Source organism: Anoplopoma fimbria, chromosome 11 (assembly GCF_027596085.1).
Source record: "Anoplopoma fimbria isolate UVic2021 breed Golden Eagle Sablefish chromosome 11, Afim_UVic_2022, whole genome shotgun sequence".
Taxonomy (NCBI): Eukaryota; Metazoa; Chordata; class Actinopteri; order Perciformes; family Anoplopomatidae; genus Anoplopoma; species Anoplopoma fimbria.
The window spans coordinates 19855332-19881410 of record NC_072459.1 but is presented as its reverse complement, the minus strand read 5'-3'; the positions used below and the strand labels follow the sequence as shown (position 1 = coordinate 19881410).

General features: G+C 42.3%; 2 protein-coding genes across 3 annotated transcripts; one reads left to right on the top strand and one right to left on the bottom strand.

The window, feature by feature from the left end:
* Nucleotides 1-6: 6 nt before the first annotated feature.
* On the bottom strand, nucleotides 7-8994 carry engase (endo-beta-N-acetylglucosaminidase). Of its 2 annotated transcripts, none has more exons than XM_054608305.1 (14): nucleotides 8840-8994; nucleotides 7486-7574; nucleotides 7181-7382; nucleotides 6522-6670; nucleotides 6189-6343; nucleotides 4503-4651; nucleotides 4204-4375; nucleotides 4010-4116; nucleotides 3776-3899; nucleotides 2252-2439; nucleotides 2026-2168; nucleotides 1775-1874; nucleotides 1156-1267; nucleotides 7-954 (listed from the first exon to the last, which is right to left on the bottom strand). In XM_054608305.1, the coding sequence occupies exons 1-14, from the start codon at nucleotides 8929-8931 to the stop codon at nucleotides 571-573; spliced, it is 2166 nt and encodes a 721-aa protein (XP_054464280.1). In that variant the 5' UTR covers nucleotides 8932-8994; the 3' UTR covers nucleotides 7-570. The 2 variants fall into 2 exon arrangements, with proteins under 2 accessions (XP_054464280.1, XP_054464281.1); XM_054608306.1 differs by having other exon boundaries at nucleotides 3788-3899; nucleotides 8840-8993.
* Nucleotides 8995-10884: 1890 nt separating this feature from the next.
* On the top strand, nucleotides 10885-25843 carry csnk1da (casein kinase 1, delta a). The gene is made up of 9 exons (XM_054608318.1): nucleotides 10885-11410; nucleotides 18629-18739; nucleotides 20366-20514; nucleotides 20638-20866; nucleotides 20956-21126; nucleotides 21233-21381; nucleotides 22088-22256; nucleotides 22430-22539; nucleotides 24898-25843. Exons 1-9 carry the CDS (start codon nucleotides 11335-11337, stop codon nucleotides 24946-24948), a joined length of 1215 nt encoding a protein of 404 aa, XP_054464293.1. The 5' UTR covers nucleotides 10885-11334; the 3' UTR covers nucleotides 24949-25843.
* The last annotated feature ends 236 nt before the right edge of the window (nucleotides 25844-26079 follow it).

Below are 26079 nucleotides of genomic sequence, written 5' to 3'. Positions count from 1 at the left end.
GCAGATTAGATATTTATTGCAGGATATTTAGCAGGGGCAAAGCAACAGCTCAAATACTTATGTACTTAATTTTTTTATTTCCTACTGAGCCCAGGCTGGGTGGAAGTCCTCTTTTGATGAATGAATCCTTTGCAGTGTAGGAGGGGGGTGGCACATTTTGCAGTTTAATTTATAATTATGATGTAGCAGGGCGTCAGGGTCAAAGTCATCACATTTCAAGAACTCCTTGATGATCGTTGTGAATGTTAATTTGCAAGATGTATCCTATGACTACATCTAATATTTTTGATGTTCCATACATATCGCTGACAACAGTTTATAAAGAAACAAATCAAATCCATATATGTATGAGAGGAAAGTTACAATGTATATTTGGGACAGTAAATATTTCATTGCATGATTGTGCCACTTCTTACACTCTTGTATAACAGACATAATGGTGTTAATAATCTCATCTCCCTCTTGATAACAAGTAATGAATGTAATTTAAGGGTTAGGGTTACATCAGAACCATGAATGCAGCACCATAATGTAAAGTGTCAAGGACAAGCAGCCTGATAAGATGTTCTGTTAAGTCATTGTGGTTATTCCTGTGTATCTGAGGCTTCTTCTACCCCAGTGGCTCTCCGGGACCGAGAGTTGCTTCCTGATCACCGGCTCCACCATCAGCTCCAGCAGGCCCTCCGGGTCTGGCACTGCAAGCTCCGTCACTCTGAAAAGATTAGAGTACGACCGGCCCACCAGAACCAGCTGACTGGGCTCGGGTCCTCCCAACCGTCGCCAGTACACCCGGAAGTGGCACACGAGCTCTGTCGGGTACTCCCAGCGGAGGGTGGCGTTAAAGTGCAGGGAGGAGGACTCCGAGATACCAGCACCACGCAGCCACACCACGTCGTAGATGCACAGGCCCTGGAACGGCTCAGGGAGAACCTGTAGACTGGCTACATCCGAGAGCTTAAAAAGAGAGAGAAAAGGAAGGAAAATTAAAAGGATGGAATTCTCGTATACTCATATTCAAAGGGCCAGCGTGTAGGATTTGGCGGCTGCGTGAGGCAGCTGAAGAGGAAACCCTGTATTTCACTAGTGCCAGTGTACAGTGAATGAACATAGTGGTGGCGTTAAAACAGCTGAGCACATTGAACACAACTGGCTCACCATGATTTCTCCCACCCGGCAGCTGAACGGCGTGTCCTTAGGCGGACCGTCCCGCCGGATGCTGAGACAAACTTCTCTCAGAGCACAGCCCTGAAGCTCCAACTGTGAACACCTGCCAACAGTAACATGACAGAAACAGACTTAAAAAAAACAAAAAACATTAACTTAGCTGTTGTATTCAGGCGACAGCATCCAATGGGAAGTGTCTTCGAATTTGCATTCTCTCTACTGACCAGCAGGGGGCGACTCCTCTGGTTGTATAGAAGTCTACGAGAAAATGACTCTACTTCTCTCTTGATTTATTCCCTCAGTAAACATTGTAAACATGAGTTTATGGTCTCAATCTCTAGTTTCAAGTCTTCTTCAATACAGCATGATGTTCATTTAGTAAATGATGCTCCGTTTAGACAATAAAGCAGGGTATGCTCTCCCTCACTCCTCCGCATTCCAAATATGGTAACTTCCATTCATTGGTTGCAATAAAGTCAAGATGGCAACGGTCAAATCAGTTAACTGGAGGCTTCAAAACAGCAATCCACAAACCAAAGGGTGACGCCTCTATGACTGCTTCCACCTCATATACGGTCTATAGTTGTATGCAGATGATAGAGAGCCTTACCCGACATTCCAGCCATCTGGACTCAAGTTTCCGCACAGCTGATAGAACTGGCTCACCAACTGGAACCCCTCTTCCGGTGCCACAGGAGACACGCTGCTAGCTGCAGAAACATACAATCAGTGCTTAGCAACATAGAACCCAGGAAGATACAAATCTGAAGATAAACTTTTCAAGGCTAAGCATTTGGGCGGTGGTTGGATATTCCAAAACTACGTTGGGCATCATGGGAATATGGACTGTAAGAAAATCACGTTTGACATCCTGGACGTCCATGTGCGTGCAAAGAGGGGCGTCTGTTGTCTTCAGCTCCAGAAACACTTTGATCCCGGGGGATGGCTTGTAGATGAGGGTCACCAGAGTCTTGGATGCCAGGGGTACGTGGAGGGACAAGATCCTGAAAGAGATACAGAACAGACTTCTTTGGATGAAGTGCAAGACTTTTGTGGGGGAAAAAAGCAATGAGAAACACACACACACTTGGCACAAACTGGAGACGTGTGTGCGGCGGGGATGAGTCCGTTCAGAAGCAGTGAGCAGCCCCCGTTCCAGGCGTCTTCCGGGCAGCCGCGACTGCTCAGCCAGCCCTGGCCCTCCAGCTCTGTGTGGTAGTACAAGGGCTGGATCTCTTGGGCGCTAAGGTTGAACCAGCTCCTGTTGGCCTCACGCTGCACGCACACACACACACACACACACTTCATTGAACAGACAACGACATATCCAGCAACTTGCTTTGTAGACAAGAACCAAAAATGTTATCATCAACTCTGAAATGAACTGCAGAGATGTGAGGACTAGTGGGATGTAATCAATGCTGCTCTTCCTTAAGAGTTAGAACTTTAAATGAATTGTAGCCTTGGTATAGATGAGGAGGAGTATCGCACAGTCTTCTCCAGTAGATTTGAAGCCAATGTGGATGAGAAGTGCCCTCAGTAAAGAAGCCAATTAATGAAACTGGAATTGTTAAGTAGGTGGGTGGGTGGGTGGTTGGATGGATGGATGGGCGACCGATGAACGGAAAACCCGACAACATAATGCCTCCACCGCAGGCTGGCGACGGAGCAAAGGTATAGAGGTCTTAGATTTAACAAATGTACCTCAGGTAGTTGTCCAGGGCCCCTATAAGTTGCAGGTTCACATTGTTCGAAAACACCTGCTTAATCAGGAAACAAATATTTGCTAGCTGAGATGTGTCATCAACTCTTGTTCTCCATCTGCATCACTGTAATTCCTATATATATATATATATATATATATATATATATATATATAACAAAAATCCAGCTATAGCCCCGTTTTTAGTGTTTATTTATTTTTAAATTTAATGCAGCATTCCAGTTGGCTTTTAGACGTGGCTCCGAGGTAGTAGCCGTTACATTGTTAGGATTTGGTTATACATTTCTGATACATACAGTGTTTTAACACACCATAATGTGATCTAGGATTTAATGGATCTTTGTGCTGAGAATAGTCCACGTCTGTTTCCGGCACGTCAATCTGCCACCAACCTGTAACACTATATCTACTTTACTTTATATCTACTCTCAATTTATGAACAGAACCCTCATCATGTTGCTGACCTCGATATTGTCATGTTTACATGCATGTTTGTTCACATAGGAATGTAAACAACATTTTGCCAGAAATGTTAGAAAAAGCACGATGCCAGAGTAAATAGCTGGGTTTTTCCTACCATTTGAAGACTTGGGAATTTTGCAGACATTTCACAGTTTTGTTAACAGAGCCTGAGATTCACATTCAATATTCTAATGCAATTCTAATGTCATAATATTCTCACAAATTAAAATTGCTTTTTTGAAAGAGTGTACTTGCATTATTATGCTATTATATTATCATGATATCAGTGGCATAAAATGACAATAATATTGTTTATCGTAATTATTTCTGCAACAACATGTTGTCTAAAGAAATTATTTATTGTGACTTGGTATGTACAACTGTTTAAAAGCCCCACACCATCTGCCTTTGGTTGCAGATCCACACCTCTTTCAGTACCTTTCCTCTACAGTAGACAGCCTTCCCAAAGCCCTGGCAGAAGGAGGAGGTGAAGGGGAGCGACGAGGTTGGCCGATGGATGTACAGGTAGTCTGACAGAAGAGCCCAGAACCTGCAGAGAGGACGGGGCTAGGTTGAAAAAAAACACCAAACATCTTCTGCTTTCCAAGTTGAAGTTGAATGTGCGCATTCACGTCACTGTTAACATTGTGTTGATCTCACTTGTCCTGATTTTGGCGGAACTCGGTCTTATCGTCGTGGCTCTCGTACACCCAGCCGGGAGCAAAGATGGCCGCGGAGAAGCCGTGCTTCCGGATGACTTCCAGCGCCTGTGGACGACCAAAACAAGAAGTTGCGTACTGTCAACAATGATAACGATCAACGCTTTCTTCATAAACATGTTCCACAGTGTGTACCTTATTCGTCTCCAACTTTCCTCCGACCACCTCGCCTCGGGCGAACACGTCCACCCCGATGTAGACGTCAGCCTGGCGACCTTGGATTCCGCTGTAGTCCCTCATCCACTCAAGGCCCGTCTCTGTCCAGTTGTAATTGGTGAAAAAACCATCACAAGCGTCAAAAAACATCCTGTTATAAAGAGATTGAGACAAAGCGTTATAAACAAACTGCCAAATTGTTGTAATCACCTATGGCGTCTACTTGGACATAATGGTTGTTCATATCCAGTTCTGTTACCGATTTCAAATTGATCTACCTGTTGGACTGGTTGAGCTCATTTTGCCACGTCAGCTGTCCGCTCTCAATCACGCTGTCGTACCACAGCACCTGGCTGCCCGGCACCCGCTCGCGCATCTGGTCCGTCAGATAGCGCAGGAACAAAGGCGTGTTCTTCACCGCAACCTCCTGTGGGGCAGAGGGCAGCACACACAGGGTTTTACGTGCTTCAGGCCAAGAGGTTGAAGAGAAAGGCCACCACAAAATGTGGATTTTTTTCCATGTTCACTGTCTTAGTTTAGCGTGTTAGCATGCTAACATTTAATAAGCATCAGTAAGCACAAAGAGCAGCAGAGGCAGATGGTAACGCCATTAGTCCTGTAAGTATTTGGTCATAAACCAAAGTGTTGAACAAGTTGGCAATCCATCCAACAATAATATTACATTTCAATAATATGCATCCCCAAATTCATTGTCTGTGAACCATCTATGTACCAAATTTTCTGCCAAACGATCGTGTAGATGTTAAGGTATAAGTGACATTATTTGACCTGCTGGTTGGTGCTGGAGGAAAAGTCAAGGTATCACACAATTCTATATCTTTCATCCTCTGAGGACCATGAATTTTGGTACAAAGAAGAAGAAATTAGAGGTCGATCTGGGCTGGGCTGGGGTCTTTATTCATTTTGTGAATTTACCTTGACCTTTTTGTGAAGGAATTTTCCTTCCTGTATGTTAAACTTCCCTCTGTTCTAGGTTGAAGGTAACTTAAGACAGGGCTTCACAAGTCAGGTCAACTTTGGGTCTCTGTTTGCCTGCCTCACTCTGTGCGTCTGATAAGGTTGAGTTGGCTCTAGCAACTGGTAGGCCAAGTTCAGCTAGAAACTTTCTGTATTTGGTTTAGACTCAACAGGCTGGCGTCTGGTTGGAGACGCTGGATAAGAGAGACTACAGAGGCTAGGTTGTTGCTAGCACAGCGACGGTAGATGTATTTCCTTGTTTAGATCTTATATCCAATAAAATCCTCAAACATGCCAGGCTGATTTAGACATAACCCTATTTGGATATAGCTAAACTTAGCTGGTCTGGTGAGGGTTAAATACTGTGCTCAAGGACACCATCTTCAGGATTGGGTAGCAGTACGCTGTGTTGCACACGTGGTGTTTGCCTATTCTCCTCTATCGAGCTTCAACGAATATTCATGCTTAAGACATCCGGATCTCGTGAAATTTCTTCTGTCTCGAGTGAACCAGCTCTAAGATTCCATCACACTTTTGATAAAGGTTCCACCTGGAACTATTCTGAGGGTTCTACCTTGAACCCAACATAAGGGTTAATACAAAAGAACCATCTGTGAAAGGTTCCAACAAGAACCGAGTATGAGAGGCTCTACGGAGTACCTTTCTATAGTGTAATGGTTCCACAAAGGAACCTCTCTCAAAAGGTTTGATCCAGAACCTTTCCACCTTTTAAGTGTGCTAACAAGACCCCACCTACTACAAAGGACCCTTTAATATTCCAAGGGTTTCATGTAACCTCAGCCCTTCCGGAAAAAAACAACCTTTGGTACCGTTATTTCTAAGATTTTGTGTATGAAAAAAAAAGAATACTTGTGGTAGGTAATATATATATATATATATATCATCATTATGACTTACCTTATGGTCATACTATGACTACAATGTATCGAAGTATTCAATGATAGCCAGATAAAAGTCCTACTCACACTGAGGGTGTTCTCTATGTTGATGAGCCAGCCCTCGAAGCCGTAGCAGTGGCTGATCTGGACTAGTTTATCAGCCACCGCCCGGTACGACTCCTCCTCTATCAGGAATGCCTCGCACGCTGCAGCTCCGTCTTTCCACTCAGTGATAAAAGTCCCTGAAAAGCAAGCCAAAAAACGATGAGATTTTTTACAAAAGACAGGAACTGGCATTTTTTGTTGTGCCATCAAATTCTGATTTCAAAATATGATACCCAATATCTAAGTTATATAAAACATAAATTCAGGATTCCTAAACAGGACCTGGTTCGGTTTATATTTGGCCTTTTGACTCACCAAGAACAACGACTCCATGTTTATGTGCTGCGTTGGTCCACACAGCAGGAGGGATGGTCACCAGGTTGTGTGTGAAGTAGTTGAAAATATCGATGTACTGCCAGTGGTAGAAGGCATACGGAGCCTCTGAGTTTGTCCCCTGGGCAAACCTTGACAACGGAAAAGAAAGCATGACAAAGCATTATGGTAAAAGGGCCTGACTACTGCAAGATAAACAAATGGCAGAACAATGGAACCAAACTAGAGATATCTTCAACAGAATTAACAAATTAACTGCTCCACACCTGTCGTATAGTGCCTTCAACTGAATTAATTTAAATAGGATACTGGTGTTTTTACCCTAAATGTAGGGTAAAACACCCTAAATGTAAAATATATAAATTTTACCAGATTGTCTTACTTTTTAATATACTTTTATATACAGAAAATCGTAAAATTTTGATGATTCACATCACAATTCATAAAGTGAACCTGACTTGTTTTTCGCTCTGACTAAAGTACATGTTCACTATGCAATAAAAAATTCTGGGCTGTAACGTTCTCTCATCTATTGTGCTACTACAACTACTATTCTACTACTGCACATAAGTAATGAGCCGGAAGCAGACGTCTCAATAGGCCAGAAGTTGTTTTATTTAGCACTAAATATGCCTCCATACCGGTCATCCAGGTAGCCTCCCATCATGTCGTGAGACACCAAGGTGCGACGGGGACATCTGGCCAGAGGAGGGTCCCGAGGTGCCAGAGGGAATGCCGCCACATTGAAGGGGTTTGCCTCGCTTCGTTTCCAGGACAACAGCTCCTCCAAAGATTGAAGGCCACAGCTGATCGGTTCGGTGGTGTCGGCGTCGTAATGTTTGGCTGAGAGGAAGAGGAAATGAAATGTTAGATAAAGTCTGGTTATCATGGCATAGACTGCAGCGAACATTTCTTTCTACTACTGGTGGTAACAGAGACGCCTCACCTGGGAGGGGTGAGGGCAAATCCTTGATGACTTCATGGACAACCAATGAATCGCGTGAATCCATTGGTTGATCCAAACAAGATTCCGACCTGGTGAAAGTACATGGTGGCAAGGTGAGACTGGTGCATTTGGTTGAACATAAAATCAAATTCTTAACTAAACTGGCCACAAGTCAAAATTGCTTTTCTCTGACAGAGGAACACCATGTAAAATGTACCTTAAACTATTCACTCGTCTGCAATGACAAATTTACCCTTAAAATGTCAACTATACTTTAATTCCAGGGCTTTGTATTGACCATAGACTATATATTGGTTTGTGGACTCGAGTCCGGTGATTTCGGAGTCACCATCTTGGATTACGGCTGTCGCCATGTTGTTTTTTCCGCAACGAATTAAAGGAAGTTACTGAATTTGGAATGCAGAGGAGTAACCTGTCAATCATAGTAAGCCCGCCCTTAAGCATACTCCACTTTATGGTCTATTTGACTCTAAATGGACCATAATTTACTAAATGAACATCATGCTGTATTGAAGAAGACTTAAAACTAGAGATTGAGACCATAAACTCATGTTTACAATGTTTACTGAGGGAATAAATCAAGTGAGAAGTAGAGTCATTTTCTCATAGACTTCTACACAACCAGAGGAGTCGCCCCCTGATGGTCAGTAGAGAGAATGCAAGTTTTAAGAAACTTCCGCATTGGCTTCACTCGGCAGAACCGGAGGATGCCGCCTGGTATTGGCTATAGATGCATTCAATTAAACTTTTTCAGTCCTGATAGCGATACCTTGGCTTTTGGGAAGTGGCCAATACTGAGCAACAATCTGATCGCAGTGTTTAATTTATAAGCTCTATGCCTCATTGTGTGGTAGAGACCGGTAACATTATTTTATGTGTAAGGAAACACCAGACCCTGACTTAAACATTGCTTTACTGAATTTGTAAAACAAATCGTAAAACAATATAAATACAAAGATCATCAGTCAATTTATGACTGTTGTTTATCATCAAAATGATTAATTGCAAATCTTCAAAATGAACAGTGATACAATTAGAGTGTACTCTTGTTTTAATGCATTATGGCATAACTTCAAACAGGAATGAAGATTCCAAGATATATTGTATTGAATAAATAAACTAAAGTTGTTCGGATACCAATACCAGTATCGGAAAAACCTCCGATGGGTATGCGCTGATCCGATGACACCTCATCACATCATGCTTACTTTAATCTTTTATTTATTATCCTGTTGTCACAATGACAAATGCAAACTTTCAATAAGTTTACCGCTCACCATGCTGCTGTAAACGGCAAACATACTGACGCGTGTGTCTGAGAACAGGAAGTTACCGGCTTGTGTCCGTCCTCCCGCCGGCTTTACCGTCATCCTCTCCGGCCTCTCCTCGCAGGGGAAGCTGGTCTCCATCCACAGTCAAAGCCATTTCACTGACCTTAATTCAGCTGACAAACCTTTGAGGAATCGTGAAGGAGGAAACAGACAGTTTCCTGCAAGAGATAACAGCGGAACACTTCCGACCCCCAGTCCTTCACAATAAAAGCCTCACAAGGAATATCACAAGGAATAAAAATAAAGCAGCAAGTATGATATGTTGTTACTTTATGTAAAATGCAGAACTTCAATAATGACATTATAACTTACAAAACCGGTACGTATTGTGTGCCCTTTAAAGATGCTGCTAGATTAGGCTTTTACCATGTTCTACCACAGAAGTGCAACGATATGGAGGTGTAAAGAGTGTATTTTAGAGGAACCCGTGTAGTTTATTGTCCATTAGAGGATGGACTCAAGCCAGCTGGACAAAGGAACCACTCTTTTGTTGTTGTGCAGGACCAGACTCTTTATTTGTAGGAGATGAGCCCCTAGCAAGAAACCAAACACGAACAACAACACCGGTCAATGAGTGAGGACGGCAAAAATGGTGGCCGAAAATAATCTTCACACTCCGTAAATAATACTTCCGTGATGTATTGCATGATATGTCCAGCAAAGTCAGGTTTTTTTTTAATATTTTGTGAAATACGTTTTTAAATATATATGTTTTATTTTTATATATATTTTATATATACATCATTTAGGTATTATTTACTGCGAGGAATTATTATTTATGATCGCCATCTTTATATATATATATAGTATTATTTATGGCTGGATTATTTATATACATGAGTTATTAAAAATAAAACATATATATAAAAAGAGGGGAAGTGTTATTTATGTCCGCTATCTTTGTTTTAAAACTTAAAAACGTAATTAATGTCAAATACATTTCAGTTACGCTAAGCCTAGCAGCCTCCTGCTTTTCAGGTGGAGTTTTAAAGCATTTTGCACAGTATGCAGCCATGATCACTGTCTGAGGTGCTGATCCTGCGATCTCCGTTGGAAAAAGAAAATATAGCCTCATATACTCAGTTTTTTTCCATAACATCTCTCCCAATTCAGGTCCCTACTGACATCACATATTTGAGACTTAACAGTGTAGATTTTTTGATTTTGGTAACAGTTTTTCAAGTTGACTTATATTTTAGGACCGGAGGAATACCATGAATGCATTTTTAAAATGGCCAAAGTTGCCCTTTAAGATGACTGTCTGTTTAATTTACTCCAACATTGTCCCCAAACACACCTTACGAATGCATTTCAGAGATCATGAAAATAATAGTAGTGTTTTTTAGTCAACCATCACACACAATACAACAAATATAGCCTATATACAATCTAGTTTACAATATGACTGAATAGTCATAGGCAAAAAGGCTTATATATGCCTATCCTACATTCTTATCAATCAAGCTACCCTCAAGAAAATAAAACTCTTTTGACAATCAGATATCTGATCCTATACAGGCTGCAATATTATTATATAATAAATATATATATATATATATATATATATAATATGGCAGCCTGTATAGGATCAGATATCTGAATGTCATAAACCGACTAGCATTTCATTTCTTTAGGGTAGCTTAATATATATATATATATATATATATATATATATATATATATATATATTTTTATGTTCTTTTTTGTTCTTTTCTTTTTTTAATGTTTTCTTCTACATTTTTTGCTGTGCCCCCTTTATTGATTGAACCACTTAATCTATGTATATATGTACAAGAAAAGTAAATATGCACAGCAAAAGATGTACGAGAAAACGTGGGGAAGAGAGCATAATCGTATCAAATCAATCAATGGAAGGCTTCAAATTAAACACTTATTGTTACTTTTATCACAAGCTATTTCCGGGTTCAGTTACTTCCTTAAAAAACGTTGTTAATCCTGATAGTTTACTGTACATGGTGTAGGCCTGTGGTAAAGCTGTTACTGGTCTTCGTGTCCATTGGCAGCTCTTCCTTCAGATGCTCTCTGGTGGTGACCTCCCTCATCCCCGAGCAGGGAAGTGACGTCAGACGCCTCCAGCAGATTAGTTAATGACAGAGACGGTAAAGACGGACTGGGACACAGCGGGACCTCCGCCAAAATCCATCTTCATCCTCGGACAATTAACGCGTATCCGTATCAAAACTAGCGGGAGCATAAAGTACAAACTCAGACCTTTTGAACGAGCTGCGTATTAACCCAATATGAGGTTTGCGTCGTTTTAAAACAGGCGGCGAAAGATTGTGAGAGCCGACTTCATCCGGGAGACAGCCAACAACAAGAAGACACCACCATCTCTACCAAGAGGCTTTTAATGTGTGGGATATCCCCCCTGCTCTGCTGATAAACGGGCTTGGGCTTAAAACCTGAACATTTTTTTATTTTGGATATTTTCGGAAGCTAGCGAGTGCGCTTGCTAGCCGAGCACAGGTCGCTGATCATGGAGTTGAGAGTGGGGAACCGATATAGACTGGGCAGGAAGATTGGAAGTGGATCATTTGGGGACATCTACCTGGGTAAGTTAAAGTAAAAGAACAACAACTGCTGCCTTGTTTTTGTCCACAGCTTAACTCCTCTGACCCTTCAACACGAAGCTTTGACAGTCTGTCAGCTGGCTTCCTGAGCGGATCAGCTGTTCGGTGTTTAGTGTTAGCTACATTAGCTACGTTAGCTACATTAGCTACCACACCATTTATCCGCGTAGCAAAGCGGATAGCAGTCACAACAACGTCTTTTGCTGCTGTTATTCACAGCAAACGACGTACATGTTACATTTGCTCGACTCAGGGGGACACTGTCGTAAGGTGACATGGATGTCTATGTGAACCGTGGAGACGGACGGCTGCCCGCTGCGTTACATGAGCTGAGCCCTTCATAGGCTAACCATAGCTAGTATTTGAGTTCACTTTTAGTCGCCTGGAAGCAGCAGGAGACCGGGCAGCACAGGCCTCGAGCTCTACTGTTAATTCCCTGGAGTGGTTCATGACCGGCACCTAACCTACTAATGCTGTCCGGTCATCAGGCCGGTTCACTTCCCTCCTCTGATCCGTAAAGGAGGTATCCATCGGTGCTTGTCAAACCAGAGAATTTCCTTGACAGGTTTCCAAAAGTTTCTTTTAATTTTTTTTTTTTACAGTTACTCTGAAAGTCACCAATATATGTGTGAGGGATGTATCTGTATTTTAATCTGGGTCATCCAGATCATCTGAGGTGTCTTTGACACGAAACTGGTTGATAGATTCTGCTTCCTGTTGAGTGTGGTGCCTGAGGGGACTTGTTCATACATTACTGAGTTTCATATGCAAAGTGCCTGCAAGGGCTGTGACCTATTGATTGGGTTTGTTTTTGAAAAGAAATAATTGATTGGGTGTGTTGCTTCTCATTTGAAGGTAAATGTCAAAGAGATAAACATTAGCTGTGCTGGTTAAAGAATATCCTCTACAGAAGCATAGAAGGTTTTAGATTGTTAGCAATGATGCTGTTGTCATTCAAGGGGGAACGTTGGACGTGCATCAGTACTGACATCTGTGTGTTAGATGCACAAACGTTTGGGGAAACCAAGGTAATAGAAAACATTTGGAATAAAAACTCCTTGTATGTTAAACAACAGGGACATCTTCTTGACATTGTGCGCTGACACAGGTGTTGCGCCCACATCGGAGGCCCCCCATCTCTTGGCAACAGTGTTCGACAACAGCTGATCGCATTTCTGAGCTTAAGACTTCATCTGCACAACAATGGAGACATTATTAATTCATGAAGCGTTTTTTTTTGTTTTTTTTTACTGGCAATGATGGCCTCATTACTGACATCTAATCAACCCTGAGAGAAGAACACCCAAGTCAGACTGTTGGCATTCACTTTCAATATGATTGATTTTATGATTCTATTTATATTATTGATATTTTTGTTATGGCTGAATTTAGTAATTAACCAACATACACGCAATGGTTTACACAGAACTATGCGCCTGACTGCTGCTGGATAAGTTATGCATTTGCAGGAGATCGATTTTAATTCCTCTCTTTTTACTTTAAATCTCCTAAAATTCTCTCATTGAAAATCATGAGATTTTGTAAGGAAACGGACTCTATCTGTAATTGGTGGATTATTTCTTCTATCAGTTATTCTTCCATAAATTTGCAGAGAAAAGTGAAAATCCCCATCCAATTCCAACGTTATAACTACATATTGCTTGTTTTTAAGAGTTTAAAACTCAGATATTCCCTTCACAATGGCAGAAAATCCTGCGGTATCTTCAGTATTTTAATATTCAAAGTAAAAACTTACAGAGTGGTTTATCTTTGAGTGCTGGTTGATCCGGCTTTGTTTATTTCACCTTTGCTACCATTTGTTCAAGAACCACACCAAACTATAACTTGCCTTCATGATGAATAATGTTGTTTAACATTGGAAATTGGAATTTCAGAGATTTAACAAGGGATAGGCTCATTAAATATCTGTAATTTGCCGCGTAAAATGTTATGCCCCCCCACCCCCTGATGGTTTCTGATTTATTCTATAAAATACGCAAGTACTTATTTTGAATACTGTCAGTCAAGCTGTCTGATAATACCTTAACGAACACGTTGGTTAGATCCAGTCAGTTTCCCCCATGACCTGTTGATTGGATCGATGGCGAGAGCTGCCGTGAGAGTCCCGCTCCCTGACTGGTGTCTGCTGTGACGTGACATTGGAAACAAGCCTGAACAGTGTGGTGTTCTTTAGAATCAAAGCACCTGACAGGCCCTGCGGTCCAAGTATTAGAAGTGTCATGGAAATATTTAGTGCTCATGGTAATATTTTATACATGTACAGAAATGCTCCCATACAGAGCGTGAGCAGCTGGCTGACTGGTTGGTGTACTCAGTTGGTCTCTGTGTGAGAGGCTGTTTGTCATTGGCAGGAGGAGGAGATGAGGTCAGCTGTTGGAACAAAGCCCTGCACTCTCTGTGCTCTGACTGGGTGTAAATGTGGACTATCAGAAGTGGTAGGATTGTTGGTAATCTTTTGAGAGTGAAAAAACATGACGTCGGCACTGTCCAAACTACGATAACAAAATCCACCTCTAAGGCTCACTCACCGACACATTGCGTCTCGTTTCATCTGTTGCCACATGGTGGTTTCTTCGGGGAGATGTGCTCAACTGTTTACTGGCCGGAAGCAGCCACTTCCTGGGGTCTCCCCGCTGGGTCCATCTGCAAAAAGTTGACCCTAGCTCAGCATTTTCCCACAGTCTAATGCAGCGTCAACTGACAACGTACTGCGCTGGCCAATCATGCGCAAGCACATTACTGGTGGAAACCTTTTCCACTGCTCACAGTGTTGCTTTTCAGCCTTCAAACTCTTGGATCCGTCTCTCAAACTGGACTCCTGAGATCCACTCTGTGGTAAGGCTGAACGGTTGATCCAATCCAAACCAACATCGCGTGCCGTAACGCAATTTAAAAAGAAATTAAAATAAAATTATATGTATTTTTTAAATGCTACACAATCCGTCAGACCAAAGTGACGGAAACACATGGCCATTTGGTCTTCACTTGCCCACTATTCCCAAAGCCTATGGAGAAAAATAAAAGCTTTTCTTTTTTGTAAATATCTTCTTTTTCAAACAGTTTGAGATGCCTGTTTTTTTCAACACATCTACTTTTTTTCTAGACTTGACTAGGGTATCTTAAATAAATCCTAAATACAATGTATCCTTTAACATCTGTATGACAATATGAAATGTCCAGCTTATTCGGGGCAGTGATTGTTTGAACGGAAAGTCGCACGGAACTTAAGGAAACATGAGGAACACAAAACGGCATCGCAGGTGGTGGGTAAGGGCAGCAGGCTTCATCAACGTAGACTGTTGGAGGGTCTTATAATCCACTTCCCCTCCCCTTTGATTGGTTAAGGATGACACTAAATGTGGCCGACCCTCCGAGCGAACGTGCAAGCGTAGTGGAAGTGGGTAGGGTGTAAGGGCTGGAATGAATAAATGCTAACTGCGGGGTAAAGTGGAGGGGGTCAACCCCGAATAGATCATCAACTTCCTGGAGAGAGAACAAAGTCTCTGCTGTGCTTCCTGACCACAGTCCGGAAGCTTAGGCAGAAAAACATGTTTACACCAAGGCTTCCAGTTTTTCTAAATACTTTTAAAGTTTGTGTGATGCGTTACTTTTAAGTGACAAGAGATCAGTAAGATTCAAATATATATTTTACATTTATTAATGTTCACAGCAGGCCTGTTGTTCTGCAGTGCTTTGCATAGGGAGAGTGACTTCATTATCTGCTCAGGCAGACATAACTCCTCTATATATTTACATAGCAAATATTAGTTTGCCACTTTATTAATGCTCAATGTTGTTCAAAGAACCTTTTAGTTAAGTCATGATTATTACATTATACATTTACAGTCTTGAGCAGTCGGTGTGTGCTAAAAGGGATGGGTCCACTTGCATAAGCAAAGCTAACAACAATCTCAGAGAAGTCAAGACATGCTGAGGGCCAAACGCTGCCGGTGACTCACTGCTCCTCTGAAGCTCTGTGGTTTGATCGTGTACAAAGGCACTGCGTTCACAGCGGTTGAGCTGACGTCATCTTGGACAGCTACTTCACAGAAACTTTGAGAGTTGAGAAATCTTTTTTTGTTCTTGCTCTAAAGTTGCAAAACACAGGCCTCATTCGATCCATTTACCCCCTGCAGTCAATATCCATTTCAGAGTTCAACGTCCTACATTATGGGTTGGATTGCGTGTCCTTGTCCTGAACCACAGGGCCCAACAGCTCCCAGAAATCTTGCATCACATCACCCTTCTTATCGCGTTCCCCAGGCTTCTGTGTTCAAGTCTCGACCGGTCCGCCATTATAAACGCGCACGTACTAGAATGCCACTGTGGCGTGAGATGGAATACAGTGGTTAACCTATAAAAAGTTTGTATTCTTTAAAGTAAAGTGACTTAAGTGTAAGTGGGGTATAAGAAGTTTCACCTCTGTTGCTGTTTATGAAGCGTAGCGGGGACATGTTCAGACACGTTTCACCAGCAGTGGCACTCAAAACCTACACACACACACACAACACATATGCACACATTTTTGTATCAATAACACACACAATCTCCCCTCTCTGGGAAGGTCAGGGTGGGGAGGCTGCATTCCCAAGACAAATCTGTCCAGACAAATCACATTCCTGTGACGTAAAGAAAGTAGAGGACAAACTGAGACGTGCTGCTCAGACTGTGAAGAGCCTTTTTGGACAATTTCACTGTTGCTGATTGGTTGGTTGGTTGGTTGGTTGGTTGATTGATTGATTGATTGATTGATTGATTGGTTGGCCAAGCACTCATCTAGAACAACAAATGGACCAAAAGCGTCTTGGTTTTGTGCTGAAACTAAAAGTAGACCTTTACCTGTCTGTAAGAAAACATGCATTAGATATAATTATCCATTTCTCCCATAAATGTTACAGGTGCAAGTATCAGTTATTTGCATCTATCTGTTATCAACTCTTATTTTCTGAAATTATTTTCTTTTTAGTTCTTAAAGGAATAAATAATGAACTTTTCTTGGATACTGACACATGCAGTAACATGTGGTAGACATCACTATCTTTACAGAGCAAATAGGTGTCTGCTGCTATATTAATGCTCCTTTAATACAAATGTTGTATTGGTTATTATACAGTTATTCATCCAGCATTTTATTTATATAAAAAAATTGAAATTAAGAAAGAATAATTGAGAAAGAAAATAAAAATAAATCTTTGTTTTTTTGCCCTGCATGAAACGATGAGGTGTGAGTTGAAAAAAGGCAAATAGTACACAGTTTCTACATAAAAATACACAAAAAAATACTGAGTGGAAGACAAATTTTTAAAAATTCCAGGGGGTCCCCATAATGAGGCTCCATTTTTGCCCTTTAACATAGTTATCATTATTTAATGACTTAACAATATTCTGTCACTGTAGGGACAAATAGTGTTTTCCATATATTGCTAAAATGTTAATAAGGCCTTATAATGCTATTTTCCGGGTGCATATTTTTATCTCAAGTTACAGTTACAACATGTTTACATGCGTTAATGCTCATAATCCGCCTTTTTCTCATCCTGGCTGTCCTGCAGCACCTCTTCTCACCCTCTCTCTGAAATGCTCCGTTGTAGCGTTTGTCTAGCCTGCCCTGATTGGTCAGCTAGCCCGCTCTGTTGTGATTGGTCAATGTTTCACATTTCAAAAAACTCTTCAGCTCAGTCTCTCTCTTTTGTTGTTTGAGGGCCAAACTAGCCGGAAGGAGTTTTACGTCAGTTCCGTAACATTATGACCTCGTAAAGTTACGGAAGTGAAGGAGATAATTCAATGGAGACGTTTCAGGCAGCTCAGGAGCTTCTGAGGGGGAGGGTAACTCCTTTTAGGCGTGGACTTCAGGTTTTACACTCTACGGACCTTTTACATGTACAAAAAAATATATAACACACTAAAGGAGAGGGAAAAAGTGGGGAAGCATAATAGGACCACTTTAACAACCCACTTCTCTTACTTCTGTGGAGAAACATAATGTTGTCCCTGATGCCATGAAGGCAAAGGGAATTTATGGTGGACTGACTCTTTTTAAAGCTGCTGATATGGATTTGGGTGGCCAGCCAGAGGCAGGTCAATGTCATCTAATTTGGTTGGATGTAGATAATCTGCAGCAGATCTGCCCCTTTGTTTTCATCCATCACTGCAGCGCCCCTCTCACATGCTGCATACAGCCACATACACACCGCCCTTTTGTTCAGCATAATTTCAACAGATCTTGTGTGTAAACGGTGCAACATATCAGCTTTAAAGTGACTCATCATGGCCCCTCATTCTGCCCCCCCCCCGCCCCCGCCCTGGGGAGTGGCGTTCCACCACGCCCAGATGACCTCATACGGAGAAATCAATGATGCTCGATTTGTGATCCACTGCCCCGTGTGTGTGAGACCATGCGTGTGTGAAATGGGATTATGTAACCGTGCCGTTGCCGTGTTTTCAGTGGAAGGGAACTAGACCCTATAACCATGTTAAGGGAGCATGCAAGCAAGCTGAAGCACTGGTTCTACAGAGCAGCACAGAGTGGACTCCCGTTCAGACCCTCTCGTCTGCTGAAATGTAATTATAGCTGCGAGGAAGTCGGGCTACACATGCAAGGAGACTCTGGAAGAAGAGCAGGGTACATGCAGTGCACGCTGCTGGTGTCTCTTCCATGTTGACTGGCTCTGCTGTCTTTAAGTTTTTATGAGTTACTATGAACTTTTTAACTGGTTATAAAACTGTCTTCAATCAATACTGATGCCTCTATCTAGAAGATTTTCCATTTCTATAAAGTTATTTTTAATGCTTGTGATCAGTGCCACCAGTTTGGATTCTGGTGAAATTGCCAGAATCAACACAAAATTAAAGTTCCTCGTAGCAGCTTGATACTGTTTGTCCTTCTCCCTTTTAATTACCAATCATACAAGTGAAAATATATATATATATGTTTATGTCACTATAAAACTTTTGGACAAGGAAAATGATCTAATCAAATTTGCTTCATCTCATTATTGGACTTGGATAAACATGATGTAAATACGCGCTGTTACGCTGGACTTTGACCCGACAGCAGTACGTCTTGGACTTGTCCATACTCTGCTGCAGATTAGACACTGTTACGTTAGACGAATCGATAGCCGTAGTGAATGTCTGTGTCCTCTGGTAAACATCCTGCATTCTGTCTGTCCCGTCTAGGTACCGACATCTCGGTCGGAGAGGAGGTCGCCATCAAGTTGGAATGCGTGAAGACCAAACACCCACAGCTCCACATAGAGAGCAAGATATACAAGATGATGCAGGGTGGAGGTATGGTATACTCTTAACACACCGTGTGCACACGCATCCTGTCACTCTGTAAAATGTTGTTTGTTCTTTTAGGAGCTACGAACTAAGTATTCCACATCAATATAGGCCTCCGTTCACTTAACCATTAGCTGTATAGTAGATTAATAGTGAGGTATTGGAGAGCTAACCAGAGGTTGGTATTGGTAAGAGGCAGATATTAGTGTGAATTCCATTCCTCTAAAAGGAAAACTTCACCCCCAAATTTATCATTTGTATATCAATTACCAACCCCATGAATTTTTGAAGAAAACTGTTTTTCTCACATGACTCGACGGAAAACAGAAGAATCCCAAAACAGAGACTATAACATCAAGACCTTTCTTTTTGATCCTCCGTTTTCTGTGTGGAGGCATGCAAGATAAACAAAATGTTCTACAAGAATTCAAGGTACCACTGGGTGATCGATTGATAGACAAATTTCCATTTTAGAGTTGAAGTATTCCTTCAGGCAAGCATCTTATTTTGTACACACAGTGTTTTGGAAACGTGTCATGTCGAGTGAACTGGAAGAACATGTTTATGTGAAAGTGTATCTGTAAATATTCTGGCTTCTTGGCAGTCAGTTGAAGAACACTTACACCTACATCCTTGTAACAAGACTTGACAGAAGTCTCGACGAGATACCAATGTCACTGTACAACTCTCTTGTTTTTTTGTGGTTTTTCTGCTGCCATATCAGAACGCCACCAGTGGAAACACTGGTTGTTTTAGCAACGTCAGCGTAGAAGATTGTGATGAATGCAATATCTGCTCCCATCGTTTATGTAGCGTCTTTTCCCGTCAGTGACAGTCGCCTACATAGGGCTGTTCCTCATGAAGTGTAACCAATCAGATTGGAGACTTTTGAGTGACACAACAGATTGGTGACTACTGACAGAGAGAGACGGCTGCATCAGAGTCAAAGTAGCGCAATTTTTAAAAGGTGCCGAGTTCCCAATTCACAGCATATCTGTGATTTGAGGGGTTTGGCTCCTGGCTGATCTCAACATGGCGACCGCTGAGCCGGCGGCTAGAAGCTAACGGTCCAAACAACAGTAACAGAGCTAACAGTGTTCACCTCAAATTTAGAAATTAGCCCATTTAAAAAAAAAAAAAATGAATTTATTATCAATCGTATAAAACGGTCTACTTGACTGCATGTACAGGAGACAGTTTGTTACAAATCCGCACACGCATGCATTTCTATTCCTGGTCCAGTACGCTAGGATGTGTCAGGGCCCGCCGGCTGACCCAGACTGGAGGCTGTATTTGCATTTGTGTATATATATAAATAGCTGCTTGGTGCTGAGCAACAGAATTTCATTGCCGTCTGCCTATAGAAGGAAATGCCAGATGGCCTCTTCGCCCTGGCAACGTCAGCCAATTATCAGCTACTACTAAACCAGCTGCCTTCCCACTGCTCGTGTGTGTGCGTGTGCCACATGGGAGACAAGTACAATAAACTATAATAAGTATATTTACTGCCAATTTTGACAAGGGGGGGGGTCTTTTGGTAACACATGAAGCCTTTAGTATCACAGTACTCAATCAATAAGTACTAAATATTTTCCCTTACTCCCTCTTTCCTGCTCCCCCCCCCTCCTCCAGTGGGCATTCCGACGATAAAGTGGTGCGGGGCCGAGGGCGATTACAACGTGATGGTGATGGAGCTGCTGGGGCCCAGCCTGGAGGACCTGTTCAACTTCTGCTCCCGGAAGTTCAGCCTCAAGACCGTCCTGCTGCTGGCCGACCAGATGGTGAGTTCACGACAACAGGAAGTATTCCCGGTGGTCTTATCGGACGTTGTATCCAAGCGCATCTCATCCACATTTGCGCTCTAACCCACCGACATTGCATCCTCTCGCGCTTCTCTCCTCTAGATCAGCCGCATCGAATACATCCACTCCAAGAACTTCATCCACCGAGACGTGAAGCCGGACAACTTCCTGATGGGTCTCGGCAAGAAAGGCAACCTGGTCTACATCATCGACTTTGGCCTGGCCAAGAAGTATCGTGACGCTCGCACACACCAGCACATCCCCTACCGCGAGAACAAGAACCTGACGGGCACGGCGCGCTACGCCTCCATCAACACGCATCTGGGCATTGGTAAGAGCCGCGTCTCCAGACAGATGGACAGACCCCCCCAACCACCGCCAAGGCTGCCGATCTGACTTTCTTTCCTCTTGTTTCCACAGAGCAGTCCAGGCGAGACGACTTGGAGTCGTTGGGTTACGTCCTCATGTACTTCAACCTGGGCTCTCTTCCCTGGCAAGGCCTCAAAGCCGCCACCAAGAGGCAGAAGTACGAGCGCATCAGCGAGAAGAAAATGTCCACGCCTATCGAGGTCCTCTGCAAAGGCTACCCATGTAAGTCTTTCTGCTCCCTCCCGTCTTTAGTAGATCTATTAGTCGTGTATTAACATTGATCCGAACTGTATCCTAACTTGTTCGGTCCTCCTTCCTCCCCCCACAGCGGAGTTTGCCACCTACCTGAACTTCTGCCGCTCCCTGCGCTTCGATGACAAGCCTGACTACTCGTACCTCCGCCAGCTCTTCAGGAACCTTTTCCACAGACAGGGCTTCTCCTACGACTACGTCTTTGACTGGAACATGCTCAAGTTTGTAAGTATATGGTTGCATTATTATTATTGAGTCCAGGTTTCTTGATATTAAGCCATAATGGTGCAACTCGTACTAGCTGGCCACCTGCTCCAAAGAAGTAGGGGTCGACGTTTCACTGTTAATTATTGGGTCCACACAAACTTAATTTAGTCATCAGCTATATAAAAAAAATAGGTTTAAGTAACTTACAGCAGGGCAAGAATATGTAGAATTCAACCAAACTGCTGAAAGTAAAAAAAAAAACCCACTGCTGTCTTATAGTCTTCACATGTGGTATCGGCATAAAGCTTCAGTTAGCTGCTCCGGTGCTCGGTTTAGCACTAGCTGAATTTAAAAAACTGCTAACAGAAACTCCGTCCATCTGCCGGAGCCGCCACACGCTCTACTCCTGGGAGGAAAAAGCAAGGGTGCCAGTTGTTTTGACTTATCTTTTTTTTTTTGCCATTTTGAATTTAATCCAACAACCAAACTATAAAACTTAAAAGGACCATGACTATATTATTGGCAAGCCCTCGGGGCAGCTCTTCTTCATCCTTTCAGTTTAGACTGAGGACACACTGAACGCTACAGTGACTCACTATTGTTTCTGCAGTATTCCAAGTCAGATCTCTTCACATTCTGTTAATGTTCTTTCATTTTTGAAAAAAGTTTTAAAACTAAAATTCTGGCCAGATCTAACAGGTGTGTGTCTGTGTGTCTGTCTCAGGGCGCCAATAGGGCCGTGGAGGACGCAGAGAGGGAGCGTCGGGAGCGGGAGGAGAGGCTGAGGCACAGCAGGAACCCCGGGGCCAGGGGCCTGGCCTCGGCCTCAGGAAGAGCCAGAGCAGCTCAGGACGTCGCTGCCCCCTCACCTCTAAACCCCGCCTCACACACAGGTCAGCACATACACACACATACAAACATACTGTTAAAAGGAAGCTGAAGTCAGCTAACCAACATAATCCAGCTTGCATTGAGCTCATCTTTTGTGAATGTGATGTGTAGTTTGAACACGACAGTCGGGGCTTTTCAGCCATTTGACCTCTTGTGCCTTTTTTTGTCTTTTCAGGTTTGGAGAAGGAGAGAAAGGTGAGCATGCGTCTTCATCGCGGGGCACCCGTCAACATCTCCTCTTCTGATCTCACGGGACGCCAGGAAACATCGCGCATGTCCTCACAGGTAACACGCACACAAAGACATGGCTTAGTTATATAATGTACGAAATCCACAAGGTCTGATCAGGGCTGCCGCAATCATGATTTTGGTTGACGGTGTGTTGTCATACGAATTATTGTCATTAACTATTTAGTTGTGTATTTCGGTTCATGATTTGCCGCACAGAAATAATGTTTCGCCTCTCGTTTTGTTGCACAGATGTATTTCAAACGGCTTGTTCTAAAACTGTTGTGTCTGAGGGGAGCCGCTCGTCTGTAAATCAAGAGATTAATCACCCTTCTGTCACCATATTTTATCAGGGAAGCAACACTCGTGGTTCCATGCTAGCTAACGGCTAATAGGAGAACCTGTCCAACAGCTTTTGTTTCCATGATATTTTACTTTCCTGACGTTGGAACTGTTTGCTCGGGCACTTTTTTAACCCAGTTGATGGAAACACGCCTAGTTCACTTGCTATTTGTTGCCACTTTTATAACATTGCCTTTAAATTCCCCCGAATGTAGATGCTGACGACAAAATGTTAGTAGTCAGCTCAAATAATCACAATCAGGCAATTGTGTAATAATTACGCAGTGTTGGGGAGTGACTAGTTACATGTTCCAGAGTAGCGTAATAAAATGACAGATTAAATGAAATTGGACTGTTAAATTACTTTGAAAAATATATAATTTAATTACAGTTCTAAATCAAACTGTTGGTGATTACAAAGGGGCTATATCAGAATTTGGTATTTTGTAAAAAAAGCTCTTTATGTGGAATATAACAGTCAATCTGTTCGTACCTGATCAGACCAAGCTTTGTTTTCAAAGTAGAGCAGAAAAAGATTTGGTACAATAAATCCCTCCGCAGCCAATGAGAATTCAGAAAAACAAAGTGGGGTCTCTTCATTGCCCGACAGAACATATGGTGAAATATATCGTCTGTGCTTTATTGCCTAAAAAAGATTGACAAAAAAGGAACCATACATTACAAGAGAACAACCCGTACATATCGGCTTGAAGACTTCCCTTTTTAATTTCTACCAAATGTTAGCTTGTTCCCCTTTTGCTGCTTTTTACGTTCACTGACACGAAGCAACCAAATAGTTTTAGCAGTTGTTTTGAAACAGAAGAACTGAGTGAGACGGACCAATGAGAACATTTGAGATCGGGTTAGATAAGCATTTTCCTTTTTTGCACGTAGTTTAGAATCGTCTTCTCCCATCCAGCTGGTGGTATGGCTCCAAACAGACCAGCTTCATCAGCTCCTTTGTTCTTTGTAGACCTAGTGCTCCCCCAGGAGGTCAAAGGGTGTAACAGGTTTTTGGGTTTGTTTTAGAACTGTATTAAGGCACTTTATTTGATATTAAACAGTGTAATGTTTTTGATAAGTCATTACAAAAGAAATAATATACAGGAAACACTGCAGGGTTATTTTTCTCTGCGTTGATATTGGAATACAATCATTTTTATTCCTTTTTAAACCTGTTTCTGGTATATTTGTATATTTATCATAAGATAATATAAAAGGGATCATCCTAAAGACACAATATTACAGTTTTGTTAGAATCCTTGTATTTAAGTAGAGCTGCCACACAGTGTGTTCACACCAAATGCAAAGCGGACATTTTTTACGTGGTGCGATTGCATTCATTCAAGCTCTGACTATAGGTGTATGAGTATAACCACAGACGGTCTATGTAAAAACAATAACGTCGCTCCTGTTTGTCTGCTTTGATGACATTATTTTGAGTAGCTACAATCTTAGCAAAGGCTGACCCTGATCAAACCCAACTCCATTCAGAAAACAAGTATTTTAAAAGTTTGTTACAAATCTGCGTCATAAAGTAGTTATTTCAGCATCATTTTGATCCATTCATTGCAATTTCAGTTCACCCATATTAATATTAATAAAAAACTCTTAATTTGTGTTATTAACAGCATAAAAGAGGTCGTACCTCACATTTAACAGTCTAATTTGAGAATAAACTGGCCACTCATCAACTCCATTTAGTAGAATTATCATGTAAGAAATAAACAGATTCACATGGTGTTGCTAGTTTGTTTATCCTTTCTTTATGCAGTGGGACCTTATAATTTATGATTACCTTGTATTATATTGTTTTTCACTGTATCCTATCTGATGCAAAAACATATTTGGTTCTAAACAAAATGTAAGGTAGAATGAATCAGAATGATTTTAGCACCATTTCATTTTCTGTTTTGATGATTTTCAGGATTGTATTGAAAAATTGAAATGATATTGGTCGCAGTAGTCGTGACGTGAAATGTTTTTTTACGGCGTCTAATGCCTTGATTTGCTATCGACGTTGTTTCATGACATCATCATAGTAATGACATCATTTCCTTGTGCCCTCTGCAGGCCCTGTCCCGGGTCACGCCCAGCGGCCTCCAGTCTGCGGCGCCGCGGTGAAACCCTCCCCAATCCACCTGTGCACCACGGAGGCCTCAACACGCACCGCCTTCAACAGACACACACACACACACACACACACACACACACACACACACACACACACACACAGGACTCTTACATGTCACAGATGACTACCAACGAATGCAACAGAGTCTGGCTGCCCTCCTGTACGCCTGAGGCGCACAACAAAGGAGTGTGTGTGTGTGTGTGTGTGTGTGAGAATGGAGTACAGTTCGGTAGCAGCCATGGCCTCCCTCCTCCTTACTGTCAATGAAGCCATGGAGTCACTTTCCTCCGGCATCTTTTTAAGACTTTGGTTTTACTTATCTTTTCTTCTTTAGCAATGAATACGTCTCTTACATCGGCTCCACTGATCAGACTTCACAAGGGAGTTTGAAAATGGAGAAGGCCGAGCGTGTTGGCTGTCGAAAAATAGTGTGTGGGGACATTTTTGATCACGAAGACATTTGATCCGTCAAGGCAGCGTTAAAAGACAAAGTTGTTTTTTTAAACCTTTTGCTTTAGGTGTTTGAGGTTGAAATGTAAAGGTAGGACAACCCCCTTGTTTTTAAAATGGGACAAATGGTTTTTTTTAATGTTCTATTTCCAATGGGGATTCGATAGTACGACTGTTTTTTTTTGTTTGTTTTTTTTCCTCCTCCTCCTCAGGTGCGTTTGAACATGGACGTTGTAGTAAATCCAGAAACACGCAGCACATTTCTCTGTCCGTCTTCAGGTGGTGACTGCAGCTGCGCGGCTTGGGAAAGCTGTGAATGGAAAACGGTCCGTCTGCATTGAGCGGGCGAGACGTTGTTTTTAACCCGGTGCATAGTGACGTGGTTGTTGTGTGTATGTGTGTGTTGGTCTGTGCGGATCTGTCTCGGGGGGTTATACAAGCTCAAAGGGGTGGGGGGGGGGGGGGGTGAACATGTTGAGGGGTATTTTCTTTTAGGGTTTTCTCTCCTTTGCCTCCTAAGCTCACTCTAGACCGCCACACCCTCTGCCTCCATCTTTACTTGGTCCCTCCCCCCACACACAATTACATCTCTGGACATTTTCTACCTCGACCTCTTCAGGCGCTCACTGTCTGTCTTTATTGACAGACGGAGACCTAAATGTCTCTCCAAA

Bases quoted from the DNA above. Each gene is read 5' to 3' on its own strand.
- engase (XM_054608305.1), bottom strand. From the start codon at position 8,931: ATGGCTTTGACTGTGGATGGAGACCAGCTTCCCCTGCGAGGAGAGGCC. The intron at 7,383-7,485 runs GTGAGGCGTCTC...TCTTCCTCTCAG, and splicing joins TTTGCCCTCACCCCTCCCAG to CCAAACATTACGACGCCGAC. The intron at 6,344-6,521 runs GTGAGTCAAAAG...CTTGCTTTTCAG, and splicing joins ACATGGAGTCGTTGTTCTTG to GGACTTTTATCACTGAGTGG.
- csnk1da (XM_054608318.1), top strand. From the start codon at position 11,335: ATGGAGTTGAGAGTGGGGAACCGATATAGACTGGGCAGGAAGATTGGA. The intron at 21,127-21,232 runs GTAAGTCTTTCT...CTCCCCCCACAG, and splicing joins CCTCTGCAAAGGCTACCCAT to CGGAGTTTGCCACCTACCTG. The intron at 22,257-22,429 runs GTCAGCACATAC...TTGTCTTTTCAG, and splicing joins AAACCCCGCCTCACACACAG to GTTTGGAGAAGGAGAGAAAG.